We start from the raw sequence: 12755 nt of genomic DNA on the forward strand, positions 1-12755 counted from the left end.
GTATCTACACTAAAAGACAGATGGAATTATGTTAATGCTACAGAGAAAGGTTTTCTTTGAATTAAAAGGATTGTTTTTTTTTCTCTTTTGGGTAATATATAAATGATATTTTTATGAAACAGTGAAATTTAAAATAAAATATAAAACAATGAAAAAGTAATTTCACAGTATCATCTACTTGAAAATATCAAAAATTTTATCAAGTGTTGCTGATAGAAATGTAGAAGTCTGAAATTTCCATTTTTTCCTTTGTTTCCTAGAATGTAACTAGGTCGTATAGTAGCAATGAATCACCAAAAATTGGACAATAACTGGCTGAATTGAGAACACTAATTCAGAAAAAAAAATCTCTTCATCTGTCTATGCAGATAAAATCTTCAGATACTTTTCCACTTGCCATGGTAGTGGGCCAATGTAGATTTAGGTAATCTCCTTTCCTGCTTAATGCACTTAATTTAGGTCAAACAGGAAAGAGCTACTTGAATGTCTTGTATTTCCTCAGTAAAGTTGTCAAGAGGTTGGACAATCTTAAGATCAAGACAGTACTGAGTATAGTTCTAATTAGATCTCCCTTAAATTGACTTTTGGAGAACTTAAAATTTTTTTTATTATTTATTTATTTGTGTGTGAGAGAGAGACAGAGTGTGAGTGGGGGTGGGGTAGAAAAAGAGGAAGACACAGAATCTGAAGGAGGTTCCAGGCTTTAAGCTGTCAGCACAGAGCCCGACGAGGGGCTCGAATCCATGAACCATGAGATCATGACTTGAGCTGAAGTTCAGCCCTTAACCAATTGAGCCACTCAAGTGCCCCACACTGGAGAACTTTTAAAATACTTAAAAAAATATTTTTAAAAATACAATTTATAAGTGATACTTAAATTACATGATACATTCTTTTGTTTTCATATAATTTGCATTTTTGAAGAAATACCATATTTATTTGTTTTTATTATTATGCATATTAAATAATTACAGGTTTTCTCTTTATAACCCATAAAGAAAATCTATTTTGGGGAAAATTTGAAGCCCCAAATTTTGATATATAGTAATTTATTCTGATAAATATCAATATGGAGAGTTCTCAAAACTGTCCAGATTTCTACCGGATATATTTTAGAGTGATAAAATGGCGAATGTTTACCACAGAATTGTAATAACTATAAACTGTGTATTAAACTATTTTATCACTCAGAATACCTTTGTGTTTTCTCCAAAGGACCATTATTTTGAAATACATGATCTTAAACGGTTAAATTTACTTTGTATTATCAATATTCTTATGAATCCTTATCCGTTCAGATATTCATCAGAGATTTTTCATTATTATCAATAAATAATATGACCAAATGATATAAATCACCATCATAGTTTTTCAAAAAGTAAGTAACAATTTGAAGTATGAATTGATTTTTAAGCACCTCTTCCCTGTGTGTATTGTATATTTTAGAGTTAGCCTGAAGTTATTACTGAAAACTTCATAGGCTGGAAATGTATACATAGTAAGCACCGGTTACTTTCTCTTCATGGTACTAATGAGACTGAAAAAGATCAGGATTATTGTATTTTGTTTTATGTGATTTTTATATGTCTCAGTTATGTTTATTACAGTGTCATGTTAATTAATATATGCCCAGGTTTTAAATGCAGATTTTTAATTACTAGTGAAAGTTTATTTCTCTTTCATTGTATTTCTAAATGTTCTTAGACATTCTGTTTACTTATGTAATATAAAACACAGCATTATTGATTTCATCCTATTGCCCATTTTATTTTGAACAGGATTATTATGTGGTGATTTTGTGTCCTACTGAAATGGATGTGCAAGTTCGGAGGGTACTGCAGATTCCAATGTGGTCACAAAGAGTTATCTACCTTCAAGGCTCAGCCCTTAAAGATCAGGATCTGTTGAGAGCAAAGTAGGTATCCCTATCTATTTTCCATCTTGCAATACTTTAATATCTTTTCTCTCCTCCAAATTTTAGCGGTTTTCTTCTTGAAAGGTGTATTTAAGTACTTTTGAATACAGGGTCTTGCCTTTATCCTACTGCTGGTCAAATTGAAAGATTAAAAATATAAAACCAGTGTTTTGCTCCTCTTTCTCAGTGAGAGGATATTCAGTGGACCGTGTCCACACAACACAATAAGGAGTGTGGCATGGTGTAATTAGCTGAGTTACCCAGACCCACTGTTAGAGTAGTCTCTGAATCCTTGAATACTGTTTTTATTCCACAAATAAAAATCTTGTGCCAAACATTATGTGAAATGCCAAAGCAGTTTGAGTCACGGTTTAAATTTTTAGAGTTTATATTATATAGTGGGCAGATGACACTTCTGTTGCCTGGTGTTAGAGTTGTCCCTGGGGGCTGGAGGAATCAGAAGAGTAACTGAGTCTTAGTTGCTCTTTTCCTGTTGCACATGTGCTAGCCAGCCTCGCTTAAAGGTGACATAGGCGTAGGCATTTGTCACAAATCATGGGGTCGTTCCATATAAGCAGAGTGAAAGCATGGTTGGGCAGACCATGGACACCAGGGAGTCAGGGCATCTGCAAACAATACCCATAGCTTCAGAAGCCAGAAGAAATCTTTAGCAGAGGTGGTTTTGCTCCATGTTTTTTGTTGCTTTTAAAGTTTTAAACATGTCTTTGTTGGGGAGGAAAAAATCACTTGTCCCTTTCTAGGTCCTTCTAGCTGGACTAAGAATCAAATTGACAAGAGACAGATTAACAAGAGAAAATCAAATTTAATAGTGCATGTACAGGGAATCCATACGGATGTGGAACTTTCAAAGACAGTTAGGCAAAAGGAGGTATATATGTCATTCTGAACTAAGGAGAAGGGGTAGAAGAGAAGGGGTAGAGGTCTTCCAAGGGAAGGAAAATAATTTACAGGAAGATGAAAAAGAGTAATTATTTGGTAAGCATATGTTTGCTGGGCCACTCAGAGAGAATGGGACATGGAAAATTTTGATCAAACAGGCCTTGCTAGGTTCCTCCCTCCCTATCCTACCTAGTTTATATCCTAAGGTAGTTATCTATGGTGATAGCTCTCTTCCTGGAGCAGATTTTCTCATCTAATCTAAATTCTTCTTAGGCAGTGAGGAGGGAGATAAAGACCTTTTTCTGAATCTGCTGGGTTTTGATTGCTTTTTAGCTTAAAATAGTCTTCATGCCAAAGTGGCCCATCTTGGGGTGGCCTGCCCTTGGATCCTACACCTACATATTTATCCTTGAGTTGTCTTACAAAGTCTTTTAAATATGTCTCCTCACTGAATTTTAGAGCATACGTTTTTTTTTCTTTGTTGTTGTTGTTTTATTTTTTTCTGGCTGTCTTGGTATGTGTGTTAATGGGTATGGGTGTGTTTGTGCATGTTCTGTGTGTGTGTGTGTGTGTGTGTGGTGTGTATGTGTGTGTGTGTGTGCAGGATGGTGATGGAAAAGAACAGAAGAAAATTCTCAAACTCTTTTTTGCTACATACTCCTGCAAGTTGATGACTAGATATTTAGTAACTGGAACTTGGACATTACTTTTGATTTAGATGCAACAGGTCACTTAAAGTGAGATCTTCAATGATTTAATACCTTCTGAAACAAAAAAGTTAGTAGAAACTATCAGGATATAATGAATGGTGCATAATTAGGAAATTTAGTTTCTTTGAAAATATATTAGTTTTTTTGGTGGATTAAATACTCCATAGTTGTCACTGTACATACAGTTGTTAAGTCAGATTCTCCCAGTACCTCAAGTAAAAGATGACTTTAGGTGTTTGCTATTTGCTATCTAAATGCATTATTTGGGAACTCTAAAAAAATAGTTGCTTAGGCACTAACATAACTTGGATCTTTATATTCGTCTGCATCAGTAATCAATATGTTTATTTTATTGTGTACATTAAGTTCTTCACATAAGAATAATTCCCATATTATGTTCACTATGAATTTATGTGATAAATGAAGCCTTTTCATTATGTAATAAATTAAGCTCTTAGAATTATCTGTTAGTATTTTAGCTTGATACTATAGAAAGTAGCAGAATTTGCTGCCCCCAAATGTGCCTCCAAGGCAGGATTATCACAAGCTGGTTATTTTTAAGGAAACACTAGATTTAGGAAAAACTGAAAGCCAAGTAGAAGTTAACCCTTTTTGTAAGGGATATTTACATTTGTAAGGAACATCTCAATCCATAAGGCTGGCTCCCCCTCAGTGCCTGGAAGAGGAGGATAACTCAATCTCTGGAAATTTTTGTGAATGAGAAGGCGAAGACCTAAATCTGCGTAACAATCTTACGCTTGTTTACTGTGCTCTCTTGATAGGTCCCATATCTGGTTCCCCCTACCTTTAGCCAAACATCTTTTGTCTTTAGCTGAAGAAGGAGTTTAAGGTGGTGGCCTCATGGGAGAGGAGTTAATAGTTTTCCTTTGTGTCTCCCACTTATACCTTATACAGGAAGCATCTGTGTTATTAAACTTGTTTGTTTTTCTTCTGTTAATCTGTCTTTTTATTACAGAGGGGTCTCAGCCAAGAACCTAGAAGGGTAGAGGGAAAATTATTTACTTATATATTTATTAATTTCACAATTTAGAATTAGCATAATTCATTTATTATTAATAGTATTAAAATGATTTCTCAGCAAAATCAACCACATTTACAAGAATCATTCATTCATTGGAATATAAAAAGGATGATAATGAGGATGAGAGAGGTAGCAGGCTGGTGATACTAAAAAATCTGGGTTAAGAAAGAAGTATTCATTTTATGTTCATTTCTTATCCTAATGTCATATAAAGATTTGGGATTTAATGTTAACTAATACATTCTTCAACACAATTTCCCATGCAAGAAACAAGGAGTAGGATTCTCCAAACCAGTTCCAAAGGTCAGTTGCATGAATTTTGAATTGCTTTGTTGAAGATGATGTTTTGAAAATGTTTTGCAATACTCATTATCTTATAACCATGGCTTAATATTTTCCCAAAACTGTTTGGTTTGGTCTAATTTCATGGACTTTTCTCTTTTCGCTGCATAGAAAATATAATTTTGGGGAGGGGGGAAGGTTTATTTTATCATAATGAACCAAAAAGACAAAACATTTCTTATTTTGAAATTAACATTTTGATGTTTTTATTTTTTTTAAGGATTTTTAAAAAAATTTTTAAGTAATCTCTACACACAATGGGGGTCTTGAATTTACAACCCCTGAGATCAAGAATCGCATGCTCTAGGAACTGAGCCAGCCAGGCACTCCAACATTTTTAGGTTTTTAGAACATTATTCATCAAGCAATGAAACATACCGTTTACCACCAAATTTAAGAAATGTAGAACTTTAGCATAAGGGACAGTGGTTTGGAACAAGATGATGAATCATCTCCAAGAAATGTAAATGTATAGTAGAGTTTGACTTAAGAATACTAATTAGCTCTGTTCCTTCTCTCCTAGTTAATTGAGTAACTTTGCAGTTAAAATGTAACTAATCATAAAATAAAGACCAATACAACTCCCTGAATTTAAACAAAGCACATACATGAAAAAATATATAATCACAAAATTTGAGTACTTTTTTTTTTACTTTTGTCATCATGATCTATTGAGTTATATAGCCAATTCAACAACAATTGTTTTGTTCACAGTCAAGTCCAGTCATGATCTGCTAGAAATCTAACTTTCATTTAAGCCTAAGGATACTCATAGTTTATTTATACTTTGTGTACATTGGATTAAGCATTGGAATTCTATTTTTCAGACAATACACAGATATTTCAGTGTATGATTATTTTGTTTTTCTGTCTGTATTTAGGATGGATGATGCTGAGGCCTGTTTTATTCTGAGCAGCCGTTGTGAAGTGGATAGGACATCATCTGTAAGTTTCTAAATTTTCTTTCATAAATTGTGCTTCTTACCTTAGAAGATTTTTTTTTGGATTTAAAAAAAAATCTGCCAATGTTAAATATAGATGACTTTAAAATATTACTAAAGGGAAGCAAATATCTCTGAACAGTCTTTGCTACGATCTATGAATAGTTGCATTATGGCCTATATCAGTCAAACTGTTTTTGAAGTAGTTTCTACTAATTCTTGGGTTTTCCATTGATCAAAATGAAATGAGTCATATACAAATAGAACTGGACCATTTTTTTAATTATGTATGTCCTTTGCTATGTAATTTTGTTAAAATGGTCTCATTTTCCTCAACTAAAACAAAGCAGATGGATCAGGCAGTCTGCACTAGAATCAGTTGGAGGGCTTCTAAAAAAGTATGCATTCATGAAAATTCTATTCTAGATATATGAGGTAGGGATCCAGAATCTGTGTATTTTATAAAGATCCCCACGTGGTTGGGAAGCACATTCCAACTTGGCATCCTTTGGCTTAGATGATCTCTGTGATGCATTTTTATCAGACTTAAGTTATATAAACTCATAATTAAATTGTATAATTTACCAAATTATAACTTCTATTTTTAAACATGCATTCTAATTTTATTGTTTTTAGAAAGTACTTTATTATTTTATGTTGAGTAGGTACTGTTAACTCTCGTGTTTCTAAGCCAGTGAGTTTATCTCTAGCCATATCTGTGGTGCAGAGACAGAACCTTAGTGTTTCCTGTAGTGACTGAGGAAAAAGTAATATTGCATGGGTCTTTCTGGGACATGATTTGCTTTTTTCTGGAATAGTTAATAAGACCCTCTTGTTATATTAATTTAGACTATGAGCCCTGAATGTGGCAAGCTCTGTGCTCTCCTGTTTGCCTCACTCTAATTTACCTAAAGTGTTTATTGATTTTTAAACCAATTTTCTCATCCTTTATTTGAAGAGGGTTGTTATCGCTTGGACTGTGACTCCCAAAACTCATATATTGAAGTCCGACCCCCCAGTACCTCATAATGTGAACTTATTTGGGGATAAAGGCTCAATAGAGAAAATCAAATTTTAATGAGCTCTCTAAGGCGGGCCTTCATCCAATATGACTGGTATCCTTGTAAAAAGAGGAAATTTGAAGACAGGTAGTTATGAGGGAGAATGCCACGTGAACATGAAGACAGCCATCTGTACGCCAAGGAGAGTGGCCTGAAACAGATCCTTCCCTCCTAGCCCTTAGAAAGAATCAACCCTGCCAACACCTTAATTTTGGATTTCTAGTCTCTAGGACTAAGAGACAATAAACTTCAGTTATTTAAGCCACCCAGCTTGTGCTACTTTATCACTGCAGCCTACTAAACTAATACGAGAGCATAGAACAAATATAGTTTAGAAAATTTGTAAAATATTTCTCTTTATGAAAATATATTTATTTTTTTCTTTAGTGTTTACTTATTAATGTTGAGAGAGAGAAAGCATGAAAGGGGGAGGGGAGAGAGAGAGGGAGAGAGAATCCTAAGCAGGCTGCACTGGCAGTGCACAGCCCAATGCAGGGCTTGAACCCACGAACCGTGAGATCATGACCTGAGCTGAGGTTGGGCACTTAACTGACTGAGCCACCCAGGCACCCCTATAATACATATTCTTTATATATATATATTCTTTTTTTAAATGTTTTTATTTATTTTTGAGAGAGACAGAGAGAGACAGAGTGTGAATGGGGGAGGGGCAGAGAGAGAAGGAGACACAGAATCCAAAGCAGGATCCAGGCTCTGAACTGTCAGCACAGAGCCTGATGTGGGGCTCAAATTCGTGAACTGTGAGATCATGACCTGAGCCGAAGTTGGATGATTAATTGGCTGAGCCATGCAGGAGCCCTTCTAATATATATTTCTAAAAATTCATCTGCTCCCCTTCTTTTCCCTGGTTATTATCTTAATTCAAACCACACCCTTCTCAGTTCACTTAAGTATCATTGCAGAAGTTTCTTAATTAGTTTCTTAATTAGATGCTCCAAATGTATTTATAAAATAAATGAATTTGAACTGATTACAATCTCCTGTATGTTTCCATAATTAGTTAACTTTTGTAATTGTGAATCCAGTGCCCCTTAAGTGGTAACTTGGTTTTAAAGTACTTGCTGCCCTCCAGTATCAATAATGGTTTGAGTATTAAAGAGGAATATAAACATTAAGAAATAAATATATAATATCTTTTGGAGTACCCTTTACAGTGTGAGTTTGGGATTTTTCAGTTAAACAAATATGTTTCATTTTTTTCTGACACTCTGCCAAATTAACAGGAAATGAATAAAAAATTACACTCATATGGACCAAGGAGATGGTAGATGAGACAGCACTAACACAGGTTTGGAAGCTAGAAAGCAGATGGATGAGTGGTAACTGACTTAGAAGGAAGTTAAAATTTAAGTTGAGAGAGGAAACAAGTCAGAAGCAGGTTGCTTTTTGCAATGGAACTTCAAAAATCTCAGGATATAGAGGCACCAGATGCTTCTGTAAGTAAGGTTATATGTAGGACTAAACATATGAATAGTGATTAAAAGTCTGTAAGAAAAGCAGTTAGTTTCCCTGAATCCCTTCAGAAACCCATTGCTGATCCCTTTCCCCACCCCGGGGAACAGGTTTAATATTGGCAGAGTTTGACCCAGGGATACCCTTCACTCAGAGCCAGAAGGTGCAACTAAGAGTCAGGGTTAAGTCAAAAGTATTAAAGAGTAAGTCGTTTCATTGAATGTGAGGTGCTTCTCCCAAGTGACTCAGAACCCTAATAGCCATGTCCATACCTCCATTGGAACAAGATTGGAGTAGTTTTCTGTAGGGAAATAATCCATCACAAGATAGAATGCTGTGTGAAATAAGATTCCTACATTCAATCAAGTCTCAAACAGCTTTTGAGTGTTTCACTTCTGCATATGTTCAGAGTACAGAGATCAATAGATGTTTAACAAAATTCCTGACAAGGGAAAGAAAGAACAGTGAACAAACATAAAAAAACATTAAAAAAAAAGAACTCAGAGGAAACAAACGAAACTATACAATTCTAGGAGAAGAAGTAGATTTTAAAATGTATAACAGCTATCCCAATAGTAATATGAGAAGTTGCAAAGAGTGTACATACATAAAGCAAGAATAGTAGGCTGTAGAATAAAACAATTGAAGACAAGACAGGAAACATTTCATGAACCAAAAAGAGCTCCTGGAAATTAAAAATAGGGTAACTCATGAAAAATTGTATAAAAGGTTCAGGAGAAAAGCAAGAGAGGGGAGGAAACAGGGCAAAATACTATCTCTACTTTTGGAGATACTCACAGTCAAATACAGAGAATAGTAATTTCCCAGAGCAGAGACTCATAAGTGGAAATCAACCTGGGAACCAGTGTGCGGGCAGGAAAACCTCAACTGCATTTGATGAATTTCTGGAGGTTCAGTGCAGATAACCCTGAGAGTTAAAACCCCCTGGGGAATGTAGTCATGAGGAGGGGGGGGGGTCTCTTAATTTTGTGAGATTCACCTCCAGGAGCTTGACCAGGTTCTCACAGTAAATATGAGAGAAAAATCCCCTTGGGAGCAAGGGTCAGGGAAGAGGAAACATTTTGAAATACACCAGAGCATTCTGTTCTGCTTAACAGTCCCTGCCCTCAGGGAAACTAGTTAACCAGACCTTAACCTGCTGGAAACATAGTTATCGGAGCCCAGGTGATCTGGGGGAAGGATAACACACAATTCCAGACTACTGTGGCCATCCTCTTTCACATAAGGGGGGCCAGGACACTGAAAAAAACATTTGCGAAGGTCACAGTCTAGAGATATCGGCTCATAAAGACTGATGCTAACTCAGGACTTAGAACGCTTCGCCTTACCCCGTGGCTCACTCCCTCATTTCTAAAGATCTATTTATAGCAGCTCCTTTAACTTGGTGTGTAATGACTGGCTATCAAGAAAAAATTATAAGGCATACCAGAAGGCAAAAACAAAACAAAACAAAACAATTTGAAGAGACAGAGCAAGTATCAGAACAGACATGGCATGGATGTTGAACTTGGACCAGTAGTTTAAAATTACTGATTGAGGGGCGCCTGGGTGGCGCAGTCGGTTAAGCGTCCGACTTCAGCCAGGTCACGATCTCGCGGTCCGTGAGTTCGAGCCCCGCGTCAGGCTCTGGGCTGATGGCTCGGAGCCTGGAGCCTGTTTCCGATTCTGTGTCTCCCTCTCTCTCTGCCCCTCCCCAGTTCATGCTCTGTCTCTCTCTGTTCCAAAAATAAAATAAAAAACGTTGAAAAAAAAATTTAAAATCACTGATTGATATGCCAGGGACTCTCATGGATAAAATAGACAGCATGCAATGACAGATACATAGTGTCAGCTGAGCTAGAAATCTTAAGAAATAACCAAAAAGAAATGCTAGAGATAAAAACACTAACAGAAATGAAGAATACTTTTGATGGGCTTATTAGTGGACTGGACATGGCTAAGGAAATAATCTTGGAACTTGAGGATAAATCAACAGAAACCTGCAAAAGTAAAAAGCAAAGAGAACAAAGACTGGACAAAAACAAACAGAACAGAATATCCAAGGACTCTGGGACAATGACAAAAGGTGTAACATAGATCTAATGGGAATACTAGAAAGAGATGAAAGAAGGGGATAGAAGAAATACTTGAAAGCATAGTAACTGAGGATTTCCCCAAATTAATATCAGACACCAAGCCACAGATCCAGGAAGCTCAGAGAGCACCTAGAAGAAAAAAATGTCAAATAAATACACCTAGAAATATCATTTTCAAATGATAGAAAATCAAAGATAAAGTACTGAAAGAAGTTGGGCGTGGGGGTGGGGGAAACACCCTAATTATAGAGGAGCAAAGATAGGAATTTCATCTGACTTATCTTCAGAAACCAAGCACGCAAGAAGAGAAAATAATAAAATATGTAATGTATTGGGAGAAAATACAGAAGGGAAGTCAGTGTCAGAGTTTCGGGCACCTTGAACAGAGGGACAAGGAGAAGGGACCAGGTCCTGGTAATTGAATGGAGTTTTATGTCTTGACAGACAGCAAAGAAGAAAAAACCAATATCCATGAGTGGCACTAAGTATACAGTATTTCTGCTCCTTTGGCAAAGACTGGAGAGTCTCACAACGGTGCTGTATTTTCTGTATGGGGTCTCACGGATTTATCTTCAGCTCTTAGAGAAACAGCCTTTCAGGACTTAATTACAAAACAGACAGTAGGCTGTTCCTGGTTTGCTCAAATTTGGACACACCAGTGGGCTTCCTTTCATCTCTTTTTGTTTGTTTGTTTTTAAGTTTATTTATTTTGAGAGAGAGTGTGTGAGTGGGGTAGGGACAGAGAGAGAAGAGGGGAGAGAGAGAGAGAGGGAGAGAGAGAGAGAGAATGTGAATGGGGGAGGGTTAGAGAGAGAGAGGGGAGAGAGAATCCCAAGCAGACCCCACACTGTCAGCATAGAGCCTGATGTGCATCTCAATGTCACGAACCAAGAAACCATGTCCTGAGCCAAAACCAAGAGTCAGACGCTTAACCAACTGAGTCGCCCAGGCTCCCCTCATCTCTTTTTTAAAATCATTTTTACATATATGGACACAATGACCCAATTAAAGATTTATTTAGAAAAAAATACAGAAACCCAGAAAAATGTTGCACTAGCTAAGTAGCTTTAAGTGTTGAAGTAGAGGACACCATATTCCCTAATATGTCTTGGGAAGGGCCTAGTGTAGTCGCTTCGAAACAATTCTACACTGTTTCCTACAGAGAAGTTGGTTCAACAACTTCTGTTCCACCTGCCCCTCCACCCCCAATGTTTGGCTTAAATCCTATCAGGAGAGTTGAAATTCTGCTTTTTGATTTCCTAGAGGTTAATAAATATATACATTTTGGTAAAAAATCTAGGTCATCTTTTTTTTTTCTTTGTTTGTATCTTTTTGTATGTATGAGGGTTTGGTCCAGACAAACTATTTTGGTTGCCTCTCCCCAAGTACATCGTTCCTTTTGGGAGGTGGGTAGAAGAAGAGAATAACTCCTCCTTTATGATGATTTAGTCCTGCTACAATTTAATCATTTCACATTCATTAAATTTTTCTTGTATTTTCATTTAGAGGAAAATGAACTCTAGAATTCTACTGTTAAGCAGTCAAGTCAGTAGTACTGTCATTTATAGTTGTTTTTGGGAGTGAAAATAAGTGGGTGTCTTGGGAGGGCCAGAAGGCATGGAATCATGATGTGTTCTTACCTGATGGAATTGTGTTCCACTTGACTAAGAGCTGTCTGGTCTCCTTAATTTTAATCAAGTCCACTCTTATTAGACAGTAGAATCACATGGGAAAAGTCTAGGAGATTCTCGGGACATTCCTTCTCTATCCTGCAGTGGATAGCAATCAGTCACTCGTAGGCTTCATAATTCTGCAACATGGGTTGAGAACTAGTGTTGAAACTATTAGTGAGAAGAAACAGGTAGATTTATATTTTACAGACAGTTATGGAGCAAAGTAAAAAGTTTTACTTTGTTTTAAAAGCTGACCAAAAACATAAGGTCAGTTACATTGAACCTTCCTTGAAGAAATATTTGTTAAATATTTATTTGTTAAGTAAATAAGATTAGGCAAGTTTATTTTTCTTCTCTTAATTTTAATTCCAAAGATATATATGTGAAATTAATTACTGAGATGTTTATGATTTCTCAAGAAGTAATTTAGATTAATTTTTTATATATTTGGTTGTAAGATGAACCTTTCCAATAATTATTTTTAATATATTAGATTTACCTGGCAATATTTTCCTGCTGTATATATATATGTATATATATATATATATATGTATGTATATATATATATACATATATATATAATCTCTTTAACATATTTTTAA

General features: G+C 35.8%; 1 protein-coding gene across 2 annotated transcripts in view; it reads left to right on the top strand.

Moving 5' to 3' along the window:
* Window positions 1-12755, top strand: part of KCNT2 (potassium sodium-activated channel subfamily T member 2) — a 359762-nt gene that overhangs the window by 172305 nt on the left and 174702 nt on the right. For both annotated transcript variants that reach the window (XM_049634538.1, XM_049634537.1), the window contains exons 11-12: window positions 1779-1915; window positions 5791-5854. In XM_049634538.1, coding sequence (XP_049490495.1) covers window positions 1779-1915; window positions 5791-5854 — 201 coding nt within the window. The remainder of the gene's footprint in view (window positions 1-1778; window positions 1916-5790; window positions 5855-12755) is intronic.

Source organism: Panthera uncia, chromosome F1 (genome assembly GCF_023721935.1).
Source record: "Panthera uncia isolate 11264 chromosome F1, Puncia_PCG_1.0, whole genome shotgun sequence".
Taxonomy (NCBI): domain Eukaryota; kingdom Metazoa; phylum Chordata; class Mammalia; order Carnivora; family Felidae; genus Panthera; species Panthera uncia.